The following is a 20,421-nucleotide window of genomic DNA, read 5'->3' on the forward strand; positions in this document are numbered from 1 at the left end:
TATAAAAAATAATAATTGTATCAATTTGTTATAATAAATTAACAAATACTTACTTATATTGTGCATAAATAATTAATCAAGAGGTAGTTACGAGCCTACGACTTGGGTGTATCACTACTCTTAGGGTACTTATTTTCATGTATTGTAATGGGTACTTATTTTACTATATACATATAAAATGGGGGCAAAATTTAAATATTATTGTAATTGAGTACTCGAGTGTATTTTGTAAAGTAAAGTAAAATGGGGTCTACCAGTAAAAGTAGAATGGGGTTCACTAGTAGAAAAATGATCAACGTCAATAATTCAAGTCATTGTATCAAGTCACCAGAGAATTCGTGTGTGTTTTGAAGGCATTCTGTAGGCCAAAACATCAGGTACAATTTTTTCTGAGAGAAATTACGATCAGAAGCAAATCGTTTCTGTTGTAGCAGCGAGGGAGACAAGACTCGGATTAGTGTTTGTGGCAAAAATATCAGGTACAATTTTTTCTTTCTTTTATAAAGAAGTTGATATATATATATATATATATATATATATTATGCTCAACAAAATAAGTATATCTTTTTGCAGAGATTTTTCAAAACTGACATGAAAATCTTTGAGTTTTTCTTATCTTTTGATGTGACAAAGAAGAATAGTTTTTTCTTAGGTTATGATGTGGATCCCATATACTTCAATATGTATATGTAACAACATCAAAAGGACAGAATTTTTATATATATATATGATAGCATAATGTATAATAGACCTTTAAATTAATGTACAAATGAGAGAGAGGATAAATAGTAAAAGATGAGTGAAATGGGTTCTGATTATATATACGGGTGTCATCTTAAGTTTGAATTTTGATGACATTAAGGTTGACCATGTCGATTTGCTGCAAAAAGATGTAAATTGAAAGGGATGCAATGGGAGGTAAGTGTTATTTATTGTTATGCCATTCATGGACTGCAGGTTAAGATTGTTAGTTTTTGCTCTTATATCACTTTCTGACTTTACTCTGATACCACTTTGTTAGAAATAGTGGTCTAGATACACACACAACACTATAATATTTGGAAGAAAATGATATGGAGGAATACTTGGAAAATTATTTTTATTCCACTTCTAATTCATATTTTAAAATGACTAAAGTACATGATTATATAGGCCTCACATATGTATGCATAACCATTACATTTAAAGGCCTAATTACACCCATTATTCCCACTAACATAACCATTAGTAGCATAACTCCCACTAACATAATATTTAGAAGACTTAATTCCCATATCTCTTAGTCTTATATAACCTTCTCCATCAAGACCATTTACTACCCTACTAACATGAAATGCACACATGTATCATGTATACCAAATACTTGAAAATACTAATTACAACTAAAATTCTAAAATCAAGTTTATTTTCAACACCCCCCTTTAAACTTGATTTTGTAACTTAAAAGTAAACTTCTTATTGATCTTGGGGGCTAGATCAATAATTTGTTACTTTGTCTTGATTTCCACCTCGTTTAATTGCAACAATCTTCTTAGCCATTTCCATTGATGTATATGGCTTGTGAAAAATCTTCAAATGCTTGTTTGATGTCTTCACATAATCATATATCATCCTCTTTATATAAACGCACCATCTATCTTTTTTCTTCTTGAATCTTTTATGACTCTTCAACTTCACATATGCTTTTTCTTTAGAGTCAAAAAATAACTCCATATTCACCCAATCTGTGTCAATTACAAAACTCTCCAAACCATTTTTCAAAAAATAATTTAAGAAATTATTATCATCTTGAGCTTCAATCTCATACTTCATTGGAATAACTTTCTTCAAGAAAAGTTCATCATTCTCCACAACATGAACACAATTATCATAATATTTGATTTTGCTTTTCAATTGAGATGAATATGAAGAAATCAGAATTTTATCAAATAATTTAAATATAACTTCTTTCAAGGTGGAATTTGTAACCATACCTGAAGATGTTAATGCACCAAATTCATCAACTTGTGCATCTTCTTTAACACTTTCTTCTCTTTTAACTTCATTCTCCTACACTTTTTTAATCCCTTCTTCAACACATTTCTTTACCTCTTCCTCATTCACCATTTCAAGTTGTTCTTCAAATTCTTCAACTTGATTTGTGTTGTACGCTTCTTCATTCTCCACACCTTTATCCTCAAGACTTTCATAATCAGCCTTTGTAAACTCATCATCCTCAAAGCATTGTACACAATACTCCATGGGTAGTGATTCACTTCTATGATTAGAAACGATGGTCTCGAGTATCTTCCAAACATAACTTGGAGTTTTGGACTCTCCAAAATACTCCCAAATTTCTTGGTGTATTGCTTTCTGCAACACTACCAATGCCTTTTCTTCTTTCTTGTCTCGAAGCTTGTTGGACATGCCATTCTTTGGCTTTAATCCAACAACATCCCACAAATCACATGCTTTGAGGTATGAAGTCATGATGATTCTCATTCTCCTATAATTAAATAACATCATCTTCTCACTAAGAAAATACATTTTCTCCCCTTCATCATCATCAAAGAGAAACTTGTTTTTCTCAAAGTGTTGAACCTTCTAGGATCAACTTCGTCAGGCCTTCAGGATCGTTTAGGTTCTGAACATGAAATCTGACTCTGATACCACTTTGTTGGTTTTTGCTCTGATACTACTTTCTGACTTTACTCTGATACCACTTTGTTGGAAATAGTGGCCAAGATACACACACAACACTATAATATTTGGAAGAAAATGATATGGAGGAATACTTGAAAAATTATTCTTATTCCACTTCTAATTCATATTCTAAAATGACTAAAGTACATGATTATATAGGCTTCACATATGTATGCATAACCATTACATTTAAAGGCCTAATTACACCCATTATTCCCACTAACATAACCATTAGTAGCATAACTCTCACTAACATAGTATTTAGGAGACTTAATTCCCATACCTTTTAGTCTTACATAACCTTCTCCATCAAGACCATTTACTACCCCACTAATATGAAATGCACACATACATCATGTATACCAAATACTTGAAAATACTAATTACAACTAAAATTCTAAAATCAAGTTCTTTTTCAACAAAGATTTCGTTTTCCACAAACTTTATGTGGGAGAATCATTGAATTCATATAATGTGTTTGCCAAACTTGAGTTGAGTTTCAATTATCTCGAAAGGGAGGAGGCCAAATTATTGTTCTTACTCTGTAGCTTGTTTCCAGAAGATCATAACATTTCGGTGGAAGACCTGATGAGATATGCCATGGGGCTGAAGGTGTTTGGAGATGTCAACACCATTGAAGAAGCAATATATAGCGCCCATGACGTAGTAAGTACCCTTACTGATTCTTTTATGTTGCTGGATGGTTCTGAGAAAGGGTTCGTTAAAATGCATGATGCCCTTCGCGATGTTGCAATATATATTTCGTCTAAACATGATAAGTACCAGTTCAAGGTTATGGCTGGACTGAAAAATTGGCCAGATACACAAACATTTGAAAATTATTCAGCCATCTCATTGATATCAAATGATATCAATGAGCTTCCTCGTGAGCTATCAGCCTCAAAACTCCAGACCTTGCGAATACAATGCAATTCTCACTTGCACATTCCAGATGATTTCTTCAAAGGATCCAATGATCAATTGATTTTTTTAGAAATGAGTGGTATCCATTTCTTGCCAATACTTCCACCATCACTTCAACCGCTTTCTAATACCCTTCGAACCCTTCATCTAACTTCTTGCAACTTAGAGGACATATCCATGATAGCAACACTAAAGAATCTTGAGATTCTCAGCTTTAGTGGTTCTGAAATTGGTGGAATTCCTTGCAATATTGTCGAATTGAGTCGTCTGAAACTCCTTGATTTGACCAACTGTGAAAAGCTTACAAATATAGTACCAGGCGTCATATGCAAACTTCCTAGATTAGAGGAGCTGTATTTGCCACAACGTTTTAAGTTCGACAATCTTGTTGAGCTCAATTCCTTGTCTCGATTGGCTTGCCTGAAATTTTTTATTCCAATTGATCTTTTGCATATAGATTTAACTGAGCGTGCGCGAGAGTCAACAAGTTTCAACATAACAATTGGCATTGGAAAAGTATTTGAGAGTCTTCATGTATACAACAAACCTTATCCTTATGTAAACATGAGAAGCTTGACAATTGACCATGATGGGCCAATACATCCCATAATGTTGGATTGGTTTAAGTTGCTGTTAAAGAAGACTAAGCATCTAGTTTTGGGCCACTTGAAGAATTTGAATAATATCTTCAGTGAACTAATCGAGGAGGGCTTCAATGAATTAAAGTCTCTTGAACTCGATTGCCTTGAAGGGACGGAATATCTGGTGAACACAAAGGAGTCGACACCGCAGATGGCCTTTAGCAGCTTAGAGGTTTTGTCGCTTTCTAACATGTGGAGCTTCATTGAAATATGTCCCGGACAAATCTTTTCGCAATATGCGCGAACTACATGTGTTTAAGTGTATTAACATACTTAAGCTGGTTTCATCCAGTTTGCTAGGAAGGCTAAAAAATCTTGTGAAGCTCGATGTCTATCAATGTTTTAAGCTGGTACATGTTTTTGAAGAGCATGTAGATGCAGAAGTGTCGCTCTCAAAGCTGAAAGAAATTGTTCTAGATTCTTTGTCCAATACGACACATATATGGAAGGACGGCCCCCATCAATTTATTAGCCTTTGTAACCTTGAGAAGCTGTGTGTGTATTGTTGTCCCAAGTTAAGAAAGTTACTCTCTCCAAAGCTATTACAAGGGCCTGTTCGCCTGAAATACCTTGATGTTATTGCTTGCCATAGTTTGGAAGTATTATTAGGACATGAAGAGGAGCAAGATACGGAGATGGCAGTCCCTTTTTTGAGAAGCCTCACCCGTGTAAGCGTGTATGGCAGTCCCTTTTTTGAGAAACTTGAATGTTTGAATGTATCCCAGTGCTACAAATTGCAAAATGTAATTGAGGATAAGAAAGGAAAACAAGAAGCGGCTTCAGTTGAATTTCCCTGCCTGTCCTCGATATCACTTTTTCAACTGTACAGGTTGAAGAGTTTTTGCACCGGGTATTATACTATTGAATGGCCATCTTTGGAAAGACTGGATATCCGATATTGTTCCGAGATGGAGACTTTTGGTTCTGGAGACCAAGTAACACCTCAACTGAAGAAAATAGTGAAACACGAATCTGAGGGGCAAGAGACTGTGATCACGATCAATGGTGGCGACCTTAATCACGTTGTGCAAAACCACTTCGGACCCAAGGTACGTATCATTGAGCATATATAATGGTCATCCATGGATCACTGTATAGATTATATCCAAATAATTAATTACAATGATAAAGAACAGTGGGATGGTTTTTCAGGCAACAACTTCGGAGGTAGGTCCCAGTTAGTCTTCCTCGTAAAGGCATGATCCACTTAAAGATTCTGCGATCAGGTTTGTAAGATGAATTATTATTGGCGACTATAGCAAGTCTAAAATATAAATATTCACTGATGAAAATTTTCTTCTTCCTTGTATTTGTTTGAAAAGAAGGAGCTTGGTGATGATTCCAGGAGTTTGATTTCCAACTAGCTCTTTCCGCAAGTTGCAAAAATGGAAAAATGAAAATGGTGTGCTTGTTTCAGTTCTTGGTTATCTGTGCTTCTTTCATGTATTGTAATATTTTGGTGTGTTTCATTATATTTGTGGCGGTGTGTTTTCTTGTTTAAACCAGTAATACTGTATCTGAGTGGAATATTATATATATAAATTTTTTGTTGTTGTTGATTAAATAAAGAAGCATGAAGTTTTTTTCGGTTTTGACAAATACCCTCCAGCTATTTTAATTTACCTTTTGCTTTAAAATAAGAAAATATAATAATAATAATAAGTAGAAAATGTTCGAAGTGATATAAAAAGGAATTTCAGAAGACTTTCTGTCAACATTATCATCCAACACTTAAATATCAATTCTAACATCTTAAGCAAAAATCAAGCGAGTAACTAGCAAGGAGGAACTCACAATGGGCTAACTTGGGCTATAACTCAAGTCCAATTGAAAAAAAAAAATTAATACTATTGTTCATATAAACTTATGTACTACTCTTCCTCTTCCTATCAGCCCAGCCCAATCCATAGTATTTGTATAAATAAAAAGAGTAATAAAATTTACAAAGGTCAAGCCTAAAATATGAGTAAGCTCACGAACTATAAACATGTCCAATCATAAAATAAACCATAATAAAATATAATAGGGCCCAATCCAGTAAATCAAACACATTGATAGTCTATGGAACAAGACCTAAACTCTTCGTGTGTAAGACACTAAGGCATAGATGAATGGATATCATGGATTACTATTGTTAATCCAATGAAATATTGAATTTTATTTTTGAAAAAAAAAAAAGGACTTTGTTGATGACTTGATAATTTCTTATTAAATTGAGTAATTTATTATATAATGGATTAATAACTAGTCAGGGGCGGAGCACATAGGTCTTACTTTCTAATGTGAATTTATTGATAAGGAACATATATATCTTGCATTCTTATAATTGTTTGTTTTAATACTTGTATGAAGCAAACTTTAATGAATTATTGACTGTGAAAATACGTTAGAGTTTGGAAGTATAAATGTGTTAAAATGTTGTAAATTATTGGATTTAATTGAATAACTGATGCATAATAATTATATATTTAGAGCATGAATGACATACTAAGCAATCATGGGTTTAATTATTTTTAGCCCTCCCTAGTTTGCAATCTTGGCTCTGCCCCTGCGAGTAAGGGATATATTTGATATGAATGTATAGCATATAGTCAGATACTCAAACATATAAAGCAACTCAAAGAAATATAAGCATATGCAAAAGACCGACTCACAACTTGAAATGTAAGGCATATTAATATATGGAGACCCAAAGCAATACATACCAATCAAGCTGAAGTGCATTTAAATATAAATTATAAAAGCACCTTACTATAAAAGTAATGGGCATATTGCCATTACAATATTTGTTCTATATATATATATGCAAACACAAAGAGAACAAGACTGAGAGAATTAAAGAAATCAAATGTTAAAGCTACAAAGATGTGATTATATAGATTTCACCTTCAATTCACAATTGCTGATTTAATAATTTACTTTAGCATAAATCAGAATTATTCAATATGTTCTAAAAATAAAAATTTAAAATAAACAATGTGTAAACTGTAAGAAAATTGTACATGGGCCCAAGAGTACAAGACTTGGGGAGGGAAAACTAGCCCAACCCACAAAATATAAAGCATAAATAGGCGTTAGCCGACAGAGAAAGAACAGCCCAAAAAGATAGAGGCCCAACAACTTCCATAAGGCCACACAACTGTAACTGAAATATTTCATGATTACTTCAAGAAATTTGATCAGGATTAGTCGAAACCATGGGTGTTTTACTACGATGTTGAATCTGTCAAAGGGCTGTAGCTTGCAAGTATAATGAATCTGTCTTGTTAAGAAAAAGTTCGATTAAACACGTGGGCTATGTTCGTTTCAATGTAAAATATTTTTTTAGAAAAATATATATATAATTTTAGGTAAAATATATCCCGATGAACTCGACCTAAACATTTGTCAAACATAGAGAAATAATATATATATTCATCGGGTGCGGCATCTATAATAGTTTACCGAAAAGATGAATAAGTTATTTTGTTAGATTTTAATATTTTTTTCTTTGTAAATATTTTACAACAACCAAACACCAGAAAACACAATAAATATTTTACGATCAAATAAACGGAGCCTTAGTTTAAATTCCCGATTAAAACCATGATCATAATTGTCAAACTTTGCTATATAGTAGCTCTCGTTATATAATTCTATTATGTCCCTTGCTTTGTCTGTTTGCATGGCATGAGTTGAAGCATTATACTTGCAATCTTGTTGGAATTCAACTTCTCCTTGGTCCTCCCTTGATTCTTCTTTTAGACTCTATTTTGATGTATTTTTTTACTAGTTGCAGTTCACCAATATATGTATAAATATGGCCAGTTGAATTTTACAAGTTTATGATAATTACTGTGAGAGTAATGACCGATGTCTCGACTTGCGGTGTAACGACCCACTTCACCAAATACTATAATATTGTCCGTTTTGGACCTGAGCTCGCACGATTTTACTTTTGAACTTTACCCCAAAAGGTCTCATACTAATTAGAATAACACACCTACATATAAGCACTTCACATTTCCTTTATCCAAGCGATGTGGGACTGTGCATCCGTAGCTCGCCAGTGTGGTAGCCTTACAGTGTCTCGCACCCGCCCACGGCACACCCGCCCACAAGGTAATCATAATCCACCTCCCTTGGAGGCCCGATGTCCTCGTCAACACACTTCCGACTGGGTCAGGCTCTTATACCATTTGTAATGACTCACTCCACCACATGGTATATTATTGTCCGCTTTAGGCCTGAGCCCGCACAGTTTTGCTCTTGAGTTTTACCCTAAAAGGCTCATACCAATTGGAGATGACATACTTACATATAAGCATTTCACATTCCTCTTAACAAAACTGTGCGGGCTCAGGCCCCAAAGCGGATAATATCATACCATGTGATGGAGTGGGTCGTAACAAATGGTATCTGAGCCTGACCCAGTCGAAAGTGTGTTGACGGGGACGTCGGGCCTCCAAGGGGGGTGGATTGTGTGATGACCTTGTGGGCGGTGCGAGACACTGTTAGGTTACCACACTGGCGAGTTACGGGTGCACAGTCCCACATCGCCTGGGTAAAGGAAAGGTGAAGTGCTTATATGAAGGTGTGTCATTCTAATTAGTATGAGGCCTTTTGGAGTAACGCTTAAGAGTAAAATTATGCGAACTCAAACCCAAAACGAATAATATCATACAATGTGATAGAGTGGGTCGTTACGTATCGGTATCTGACATAGTGGTGAGTCTTCTACTATAGCAGATGAATCCTCCATTAAATTCATACAAGGAATATTTGTTTGGCTCAGTGAAGCATGGTTCAAGCCAGCTTAGCCACAACCCACAAACTTGGACTTTGACAGTCCTGGTTCGTGTATCTTTAGGGCACCAAACAGTTATTATTGTTGAATTTTGGTAGTAGCAATGGTTATATAATAATAAAAAAATGTATTCGCAATCTTCTATTTACAATGCCAAATTCATCAATGTTGTTATGATTGATAGAAAGTGAACTCAAAATTACATGTTAACTCGAATAAATTAAAGAGATAAAAAGGTATATATATCGATGATTAGTTCTATACAAACACAAATTTTAAAAATATTTTCACAAAGCAAATAGTGTTCTTATTTACCTTCTGCTATTATAATATTACTCATATTTCTTTTTACCTTTTTCAAGTAAATAATTGAAAGTGGAAGTAAATTTTTTTTTTTTTTTTTTCCTGATAAAGTGGGTTTTATGTATTTATCCAAAGAAAAAGAAAAAAGAAAAAAAGAAATGGTGTTTTAGAGTCAATTTTTGTTGTCTTCTTCAATTAGTTGGACATGAACATATATTATTAGCTAGTCGCCACTAACCAACCTGTTAGTATATATTCTTCAATTATAGATTAAATATTGTTCAAATCGTTTGATTTTTGTATTTAAAAGGTTTTTATTAATAATTATAAAAAAATTATTTATTAATATAAAGAAGTAAAGGCTAAAAAGAACAGTATCAAAAGGACAATGCACACAATTTCATTCGGTATAAGACAGCTAAATTAATATGCAAATGAGAAAAATAGGATACAAATTAAAAAGGTGTCAAATATTATTAGGGTGTATCATTTTAAGTTTAAATTTTGATGACATTGTAATAATTATAACGATGACATGGTGCAATTAACGGTTACAAATACTCTATCAAAGGAAAGTGGACCTCATGTTTAGAATTTTAAAGATTTTAAAACTCCTTAGAACATCTCCAACCATTGTGTATATATATATATATTTTTTTTTGTAAATCTGATGTGTCATAATAGATTTATACAAAAATTTTGGAATATTTATTTTTAACTCTAGTGGTTGTTTTATACCTTTTGTGTAAAAATATATCCCCCAATGACAACTAACCAATGTCATGATTAGATCCCACATAATTTTTACAAACTTACTTAATACATGGTTGATTCGTTAATGAAATGAGAAAGATGGAGGAGAAAGGAAATATGCTGATGTGGATGTGTAAAATACACAATAATTTGACACATTGATGACGTGACAGTGTATCTTAAATGATTGCTGGAGAAAAAAAAAAAAAAAAAATTACACATCATACGTGGCAATGTATATTTTATACAAAAGAATATTTTAACATACTGCTGAAGATGCTGTAGACACTAAAATTTTAGTGGACTTTGGTTTTGACAAATTGACCTATTAAATATGGGCTTAATGTTTAATTAAGTTATTTAATTGGCTCAGGCTTAGTCTACTTAAATTATTTAATTAGCCCAACCCAGATGGTTAAATAAACAGATAATTATTCCTAAATAAAATATATTTGGAATAATTATTTTTAAAGAGAATTATCATAGTATAACCAGCCTGGCCCAATTATAATTTTATCCTTATCAGGAGATGACATGTGTCATCATCCTATTAATCCAATAAGCCTATAAATAGATGCCTGAAGGAAGGAGGAAAAGGGTACACAAATTCAGAATTCCAGAGAGAAATATAAAAGCTCTCATCCCCAACAACCAAACCCAAAAGTGAAGAACACCAAGCACATTAAATCGTACCGTTCTTTATCAAATTCCACGGTGATCAACAACAAGCACAGCCAAAGACGTGCCGTTCTTCATCAAATTCCACGGTGATTCAAGATCAAGCCTGTGCAGCCCTTGAATCCAACCAACCAACAAAAAAAATGAGATTTAATCAGAGGACCAGTTCTTTCTTTTGTAAAGAATATTACAGAGGATTGTACCTCAATTTCTCAAATTAATAAAATTATATTATTTGCTCCATATTTTGTTTCTATTGTAGACTTATAAAATTTGTGTGTACAAATTTGTGGCACGCCCGGTGGGACCTCCTTTGCCTCTCATCTCTTTATTCTACCATCAAGCTTTTTTTCTATCAAATTGTATGGCTCCCCCTAAGACTCCGACAGAGAAGAAAGCCCAAAAGAACATCGGTACCACAAAGGTCGATGCCAAAGCCACTATAAAAAGTGGTACGAAGGCCAAATCAAGTGATGGAAGTACTTTGGCGGGCCCTATGACACGTAGCAAGTCCCAGGCAATCGCGTCATCCAAACATCAGCAAGACTTAGTGAAAACCAATTCTGCAAAGTCGGCGAACGTGAAAACCCAACATGTCAAGAACCTTGATGTTGTTCCAAAGGAGATTCTGCCATCAGATTCATCTCATTCCATCCATGATGCTCGCTCTAGTGTCAGTTCACCCCCAGAGTCACCACGTCAGACTTCGGAGTAATCAATAATCAATCACTTCAAGAAACGTTGACTCTTAAGGCCTATCATACTCAGATGTGGTCGCTGCTATGATGACTGGAGCTGCCACGGTGGAGGAACAACTAGCAACTATGTCTCGTGCCATTGAGAATCTCACAAAGACTGTTGAAGAGAAGGACTTACAAATTGCTACGCTGATGAACAAATTGGAAGTTCAGACCTTCGGTGAATCACCAGTACAATCTGGGCATCGTACATCTTCCACAGCACCGAATCGTGCAACTTTCTCACCACCACTGTCTGGGAATCCTACATCTTCCACAGTAATGCCGACGGAGAATCCTAATTCTACCGCACAAGGTACTCGCATGGAGGACCCCAAAAAGAAGCCGGTGACAAAACAGACGGCTAGTCAAAACCAGAAGCCGGTAACAGAATAGACAGCTAGTTAAACCAATCATGCTTCTTCAGTCTCTTCATTATCTGTCGCACAATTGCAAGATATGATAACGAATACAATTCGAGCCCAATATGGAGGCGTCTCACAGAGCACTTTCATGTACTCAAAGCCCTATACAAGGAGAATCGACAGTATGAGGATACATGTAGGATACCAACCTCCAAAGATTCAGCAATTTGATGGAAAAGGTAACCCCAAGCAACACATTGCCCATTTTGTCGAGACTTGCAACAATGCCGGAACAGAGGGGGACTTACTAGTTAAACAGTTTGTCTGCTCCCTTAAAGGAAACGTGTTCGAGTGGTACACCGACCTAAAGTCAGAGTCAATTGATAGTTGGGACCAAATGGAACGAGAATTCTTGAACAGGTTCTATAACACTCGTCGTACTATTAGTATGATAGAGTTAACTAACATGAAGCAATGGAAGGATGAGCTTGTGATCGACTACATTAATCGGTGGAGAGCACTCAGTCTTGACTACAAGGACCAATTGTCAGAAATCTCTGTTGTGGAGATGTGTATGCAGGGAATGCATTGGGGCTTTCTTTACATTCTGTAAGGTATAAAACCTCGCACATTTGAAGAATTGACAACGCGTGCCCATGACATGGAGATCAGTATGAAATCCCATGAAGGCAAAAGTCCCGTGGCCATAGAAACACGCAAGGATAAGAAAGACTGGAAGAAGGGCAATAAGTTGTCAAAGACTGCTGTTAAAGATTCCATGTCTATCTTAACCACCCCAATCAAGATATCTGTTAAAGATGACAAGAAGGATGATAAAAAGCCTCGCCAGTTTCAAGAGAGGGAAAGACAGCGTCCTACGCTAAAGGAGTTAGAGAAGAAGGAATACCCCTTCCCCGATTCATATGTCCCTGGCATCTTAGAATGTTTACTCGAAAGTAAAGTTATAGAACTTCTTGAATGCAAACGCTCTCAAGAGATGGGGCGTGTCAACGATCCAAAATACTGCAAATATCATCGTATTGTTAGTCATCCAATTGAGAAGTGTTTTATCTTCAAGGAGGTGGTGATGAACCTGGCAAAATAAGGAAAAATCTTGTTGGACACGGACGAAGTTGTAACTTTAAATCATACTACTATTACTGTGACAACCTCTGTCGTGGGGAGTGCTCGTTCTCAACCTTCAACTTCTGAGATATATGGCACAACCATCCGGTTTGGCTCATTGGAACCAATCCCCATCTCTCTTGGCAAAGGGAGTGCACTTGACGTTTCAACCTTTGGAAGGATCTTTCCTCAGGATGATGAAGAAGGATGGATTTTGGTGATAAAAAAGAAACGACGGAAGCAACAAGTTGACATTTTTCAGACTAGTTATTTTGACAGGGGGCAAAGGAAGAAGAAACCTCAATATCGCCTTAAGCAGTCTGGACATAACAAAAAATGGTTCAAGAAGACACAGTCAACCAAACACGCCTCTATAAGCCAAAGGATCCAGAAGCCTATTACTTTGCAAGAGTTCCTTCCAGAAGGATATCTAGATGACGAAGTTGTGACAGCTTACGTGGTTTCAACTAAAACGGGCCCTGATGGTGAGAATAACAAGGATCAAGATGAAGCCCAAACTGTGGAGAATCATACAAAGGATGCTGCCATCATTGAAAAGTCTGATGATGATGAAGTAGTCGGAGGTATGCTGGATTCATGTTATGCACCAATTATTTTCACTGACGAAGATTTTCAGTTGGGTTCGAAGCTGCACAATTGTCCTCTCTTCGTTTCCGGTTACATAAAGGAACAAAGAGTTACTCGGATTCTTATTGATGGTGGATCAGCGGTGAATCTCATGCCAAAATTTACGATGAAAAATCTCAGCATCACAGTTGACGAATTATCTCGTAGCCGTCTTATTATTCAAGGTTTTAACCAAGGAGGACAGAGAGCTATTGGCATGTTTCGGGCAAAACTAATTATTGGCGAGCTCCAAGCTGAAACCTTATTCCGTGTTATTGATGCAAAGACGTCCTACAATTTGTTGTTGGGAAGGCCTTGGATACATAGTAATGATGTCATTCCATCGACTCTTCATCAGTGCTTCAAATTTTACAAGAATGGCGTACAAACGGTTGTGGCGGACCATAAACCATTTACAGAAGTAGAATCTCATAATCACCTGTCATTGAGATAATTAAAACCAAGGAATTTAAATTGAAAATGTCACAAACCAAGGAAAAAGAAGATATGCAAAAGCTGCAAGGAGAGTTAACTCTTCCTCTCACCAAGATTCAAAAGTCTTTGCCTTCCAAGTGTCCTTTAAAAGGGTTTGTGCGGCTTTCTCAATCTCTGGTCGATCATGGATCACTTCCAAAACAAAGGACTGATGAAGGATTCGATCCTAAAGCATACCAACTCATGGCTAAGTCGAGGTAAGATTTTACAAATCCTGCAAACCTTGAAAAACTGAATTCTGAGGTCACCGGTGAGAAAGTGCATGGCCTCAATGAGACACAAAAGAAGTTGAAAGAACAAGGGCATAAAATCATTCCACCCAAGTCCGGTCTCGGTTTCGTAGCTTCTGAGCCACTTTGAATTCAAATCACAAAAAGGATAAGAAGTCAAACACTTTATACATTGGGTTTGAAGAAGATGACGATGAACAAGACCAACAGACTATGCATCAAAAATCAGTCTTCGATCGTATAGGAGCTCCATGTGATCGAATATCTGTATTCAACAGGTTGTCAAGCCAAAAGTCAAATGTTTCAAATTCTCATGTCAACAGTTTGCCTCGTACCTCTGTTTTTGATAGAATGAGCTTTCATGACCAAAGAAGAAAATCTCCACAACCTCAATCTCGAAAGACAGTATTTTCTCAGATTACTACTATTAAAGATACATCGCTAAGAAGCAGCAATAGTGGAAAGTCAGAGGAAGTTAACATCAACGTGGTGAACAATAGTGAAGTTCAAAGCCTAGTACCTTCACGAATGAAATGTAAGACAGAGATAGAGGTCATCAATGATGTTACAGTAAAAGCTCGAAGGTAAATCATTGTATTCACTAATCAAGCAAAAGAAGTGGATAAAACAGAAGACATTGGCGAATCATCTTGTGTTACTTCATACCACATCACTGTTGAAGAAGAATTTGACTCTGAACAACCAAATGACATCGAGAAAGCTCCACCAACACTAAAAGACGGGGGGCAGGCTACCGTTGATCAACTCAAAGAAATCAACTTAGGGATTGATGATCAACTCAGACCAGTTTTCATTAGTGCATTCCTAAGCCCCTCAAACGAAAATGATTACTTTCAATTGTTGTCTGAGTACAAGGATGTCTTTGCTTGGACATACAAAGAGATGCCCGGTCTTGATCCTAAAATTGCAGTGCACAATCTTGCTATCAAACATGGGACACGTCCGATTAAGCAGTCTCAACATTTCTTCCGTCCAGAGCTAGTTCTAAGGATAGAGGAAGAACTCAACAAATTGATTGAAGTAGGGTTCATTCATGAGGTCAAATATTCAACATGGATTTCGAGCATTGTTCTAGTGAAGAAGAAAAATGGACAAATTCGAATTTGTGTGGACTTTCGTGATTTGAATGAGGCATGCCCAAAAGATGATTTTTCTCTTCCCATCCCTGAGCTCACTGTAGATACAACCACGGGGCATGAAGCTCCTCATTTATGGATTGTTACTCCGGGTGAATGACTTCGAAAGATGAGGAGCTAACTGCTTTTCGCATTCCTAAAGGTATATATTGCTACAAAGTTATTGTGAGGACTTGCATTTTTTTTTATTTTTTATTTTTTATTTTTTATCATTTTTCCGAACATTTTAGCATTCATGCATCTTATTTTATTGTCAGAAATTATGAGTTATTTTGCAAATGTGTTTAATTTTATTTAAATGTCATTATTTGTTTCATAAAGGGCATTATAGACTTTTTGTTTTGCAAATAGGATATAAATGGAAAAGTAGACTTTTATTATGCAAAATAGCATAATTGGCATTTGGTTAGTTGTGAAAGGGTGTTGTGGACATTTTCATACAAATGGCATGAATGGGATTTTGTGTTTGTGGAGGGGTGTTTTAGTCTTTGTGCATGGTCTAGATTTTGACTATTGTGTGGGCTTGACACCTTAGTGCTTGGTGGTTGCCCTCATGCAAATCTATGATATGTGTCATCGAGTACAATAGATTTACACAAAAGAAATATTCTGCAGAACCATTTCGTGCCTTTGTTTTATTTTCCCTAGTTATCTTCTTTATAAGCTTAATTTGGGATGCTTGTGTTGAGAATTTGGGGAGGGTTTGTGAATGAAAAAGATTCCTAAGATCATAGACTTCCTTTTTGATGTTGAAGTTGTGAGCATTCTCCACCTGTGGGGTTGTCAAAATCTGATTTAAAAAGGAGAAGAGGTGGTTGTATTTCAAAGAGGGTGTTCTTCATTTTGTTTACAAAGTTAGTGGCTTTGATTCAATCCTTGGGCTTTTAAATTGTTCTTGCAAGGATTTTCAAGCTTCTTTAAGGTAGGATTACTGAACTCTCACACCCTTTACTTTTAAGGAATCAATTCTATGTGTTTTGTGCTTAAAACATTGCTGAAAACCGAATCTGCCAAACTTAAATTTTGCGCAGCAACTTGAAATTCAACTGACCATAACTTCCTCATTTTAAATCTAAATTGAGCGATTTTTGAGTCTAAATTAATTTGCTTGAAACAAGCTTTCCAATGATACTAATTTCAGACTTAGATTCCAATTGTGTAAAAAGTTATGACCCTTCAAACATAGGCTGCCAGGTTCGCGCCTTAATCTGCAGAATTTTTTGCACAGCAACATGAATTTCAACTGACCATAACGTCCTCATTTTACATCCAAATTGAGAGATTTTTGTGTCTAAATTGATTAGCTCAAAAACAAAATTTCCAATGATATCAATTTCAGCCTTAGATTCCAACTGTGGAAAAAGTTATGACCTTGTAAACATAGGCTGCTACCTGAAAATTACAATATTGGTAGTTATAATATTTCTTGAAATGGGAAGTTTTGTACTTGTTGTATTAATGTTATAAAGCACTGTAGAAGTTGTTATATGATAAATGTGAGATAGAAAACATGTATCCTATGTTATGCAACTATAGATTAGTTAGACTGTTAATTTACCATGCTTGTGTGTGCATTAAAAGACAATACCATGATATTATATATGAGTTGAGATTTTCATATTTATTCCATTATCCGTATATCATGTTATACAAATGTACATGCATCTCACATGAGCATGAGGATGATGTTGGAATGAAAATGAAAGTGAAAATGTTTCATTAAATGGTTTTAAAAACCGGATAACAGAGAGGTGCCTTGTATTCGTGAGTAAAAAAAAAAAAAAAAAAAAAAAAGGGAATTGAATCAATGATTTCAAAACCGGATAAGGAGTTGCCTTGTCTGTGTAGTTAATGGGAATCTAGAGGAGACGTAGGGAGTGGTTCTACGCGTAGTTGTGTCACTAGAGCCCCAAAATGATCCTTTGAAGATAATGGGGTGTCAGTTAATCCTTTGAAGATAGAAGCAGTTCGAGATTGGGAACGTCCCAAGAATATGTATGAGATTCGGAGTATTCTTGGCTTAGCGGGTTATTAGTGCTGGTTTGTGAGGGACTTTTCTCGCTTAGCCGCTCCTATGACTTGGATGAACTGAAAGGGGATAAGATTTGATTGGACTGAAGCTTGTGAGTTGTTTTTTCGGGAGTTGAAGACTAGATTGACTACAGCTCCAGTATTGGTGATACCTGAGCGTGGCTTGGGTTATGTTGTCTTTTGTGATGCTTCTCGGGATGTTTGGGTTGTGTGTTGATGTAGGGTGGTAAGGTAGTGGCTTAGGGATCTAACCAGTTGAAGATTCACGAGCTTAACTATCCCACTCATGACTTGGAGTTGGCAACAGTTGTCTTTGCTTTGAAAAGCTGGAGGCATTATTTGTACGGTGAGAGATTCGAGGTTTTCTTGGATCACAAGAGTCTCAAATACCTTTTCTCTTAGAAGGACTTGAATAACAGACAGAGGCGATAGGTTGAGTATTTGGAAGATTATGATTTTGATTTGCAGTATCATCCAACTAAGGCGAATGTGGTAGCAGATGCCTTAAGCCGGAAATATCATGGAGTTTTGGCTGGGTTAGCCATTCGGAAATGGAAAATGTTGGAGGATCTGGTAGAGATGGGATTACAGTGTTATGATGACAATGTTGGTTATGAGACAGCTTTTCTGTTTAGTCTTGTGGTTCAACCTACTCTTGTTACATGAGTGATTGAGGCACAGAGACATGACTCAGATTTAGCTGCCATTCATCAGTTGATTTCAGGTTGGGACACAGTAAAGGACTGGACTTTTCACACAGATGGTGGTTTACGGTTCAGAGGTTTGCTTGTGGTTCCTACGGTTTGTCCAGAGAATGTGTTACGGGAGTTTCACACTTCTCGTTTTACTGTGCATCCAGGTGGTACTAAAATGTATCATAATTTGAGACGCCAGTATTGGTGGAATGGGATGAAGGCAGATGTAGCTCAGTTTGTTGCTAGATGTCTTACCTGTCAGCAGGTAAAGGTAGAGCATCAGAGACCTGCTGGTTTGTTGTAGCCATTGCCAGTAGTATAATGGAAATAAGAGTGTATTGCTATGGATTTTGTGACAGGGCTTCAAAGTCACAGAAGAGTAATGAGTCTGTTAGGTCATTAGTGATAGATTGATAAAGACCGCTCACTTTTTGCCTATTAAGGTGACAGATTCTGCTGAGGCACTTGGCAGATTGTATGTCAGAAAGATCGTCAGATTGCATGGGGCTCCATTGTCCATTGTTTCGGACAGGGATGCCAAGTTCACATCGAAGTTTTGGGAAGGGCTTCATGCAGCGTTTGGTTCACCGTTGTATTTCAGTACGGCATTCCATCCGTAGACGGAAGGCCAGTCGGAGCTTACTATCCAGATCTTGGAAGATATGCTTCGGGCCTGTGTGCTTGATTTTGGTGGTACTTGGGAGGATCATTTACCTCTTGTTGAGTTTGCTTATAATAATAGCTATTAGTTGAGTATTAAGATGGCTCCTTTTAAAGCATTGTATGGTAGGCCTTGTCGTTCTCCTGTTTATTGGATTGAGGTGGCTGAGACAGTCGCCTTAGGGCTAGATATTGTGTTGGAAACTACAGAAAAGATTAAGTTGATTCGGCAGCGGTTGTTGACTGCTCAGAGTCGACAAAAAAGTTACGCAGATAGATGGAGATGGCCATTATCCTTTGAGGTGGGAGACCACGTGTTTCTCAAGGTTTCTCTACGAAAAGGATTGCTACGGTTTGGAAAGAGTGGCAAGTTGTCACCTCGTTTCATTAGGCTATTTGAGATTTTGGATTGAGTAGGCGAGGTTGCTTACAAATTAGCATTGCCGCCACAGGTGGACAGGGTCCATAATGTATTTCATATTTCGATGCTATGAAAGTATGAACCGGATCCATCACATGTATTGAGTTGGGTTGATGTTGATATTGATGAGGATGTTTCTTACGAGGAAGGGCCCGTTCAGATTCTTGACACTCGGGACAAAGTGTTAAGGGGTAAAACGGTGACTCTCGTGAAGGTTTTGTGGTGACATCACGGTGTTGAGGAGGCTACGTAGGAACGGGAATAGGATGTTCGTTCTGCGTATCCGGATTTATTTTCTTCCCCAGGTACGACTTGATTTCGGGGACGAAGTCCTTGTATGTTGGGGAGACTGTGAGGACTTGTATTTTTATCATTTTTCCGAACATTTTAGCATTCATGCATCTCATTTTATTGTCGAAAATTATGAGTTATTTTGAAAATGTGTTTAATTTTATTTAAATGTCATTATTTGTTTCATAAAGGGCATTATGGACTTTTTGTTTTGCAAATAGGATATAAATGAAAAAAGTAGACTTTTATTATGCAAAATAGCATAATTGGCATTTGGTTAGTTGTGAAAGGGTGTTGTGGACATTTTCATACAAATGGCATGAATGGGATTTTGTGTTTGTGGAGGGGTGTTTTAGTCTTTGTGCATGATCTAGATTTTGACTATTGTGTGGGCTTGACACCTTAGTGCTTGGTGGCTGCCCTCATGCAAATCTATGTTATGTGTCATCGAGTACAATAGCTATACACAAAAGAAATATTCTGCAGAACTATTTCGTGCCTTTGTTTTCTTTTCCCTAGTTATTTTCTTTGCAAGCTTAATTTGGGATGCTTGTGTTGAGAATTTAGGGAGAGTTTGTGAATGAAAAAGATTCCTAAGATCATAGACTTCCTTTTTGATAATGAAGTTGTGAGCATTCTCCACCTGTGGGGTTGTCAAAATCTAATTTAAAAAGGAGAAGAGGTGGTTGTATTTCAAAGAGGGTGTTCTTCATTTTGTTTACAAAGTTGGTGGCTTTGATTCAATCCTTGGGCTTTTAAATTGTTCTTGCAAGGATTTTTAAGCTTTTTTAAGGTAGGATTACTTAACTCTCACACCCTT

The 20,421-nt window shown here is 36.3% G+C and overlaps 1 protein-coding gene across 7 annotated transcripts; it reads left to right on the plus strand.

Annotated features, from left to right (window-relative positions):
* Positions 1–329: 329 nt before the first annotated feature.
* LOC132302882 (uncharacterized) lies at positions 330–5,846 on the plus strand. Of its 7 annotated transcripts, none has more exons than XR_009480961.1 (4): positions 330–479; positions 863–5,296; positions 5,400–5,473; positions 5,570–5,846. XR_009480961.1 is itself a non-coding variant. In XM_059799872.1 (4 exons), exons 2-3 carry the CDS (start codon positions 4,484–4,486, stop codon positions 5,427–5,429), a joined length of 843 nt encoding a protein of 280 aa, XP_059655855.1. In that variant the 5' UTR covers positions 526–3,348; positions 4,064–4,483; the 3' UTR covers positions 5,430–5,473; positions 5,570–5,846. The 7 variants fall into 7 exon arrangements, 4 of the variants coding, with proteins under 4 accessions (XP_059655857.1, XP_059655855.1, XP_059655856.1 ...); XR_009480963.1 differs by having other exon boundaries at positions 3,231–5,296; XR_009480962.1 differs by having other exon boundaries at positions 3,242–5,296.
* The last annotated feature ends 14,575 nt before the right edge of the window (positions 5,847–20,421 follow it).

The sequence above is a fragment of the Cornus florida genome, unplaced genomic scaffold (genome assembly GCF_030987335.1).
Source record: "Cornus florida cultivar Cherokee Brave unplaced genomic scaffold, ASM3098733v1 CherokeeBrave_3.0.0_Hap2_Chr04, whole genome shotgun sequence".
In the NCBI taxonomy this organism is placed as follows: domain Eukaryota; kingdom Viridiplantae; phylum Streptophyta; class Magnoliopsida; order Cornales; family Cornaceae; genus Cornus; species Cornus florida.

Bases quoted from the DNA above. Each gene is read 5' to 3' on its own strand.
- LOC132302882 (XM_059799874.1), top strand. From the start codon at position 4,484: ATGCGCGAACTACATGTGTTTAAGTGTATTAACATACTTAAGCTGGTT. The intron at 5,297-5,399 runs GTACGTATCATT...ATGGTTTTTCAG, and splicing joins AAAACCACTTCGGACCCAAG to GCAACAACTTCGGAGGTAGG.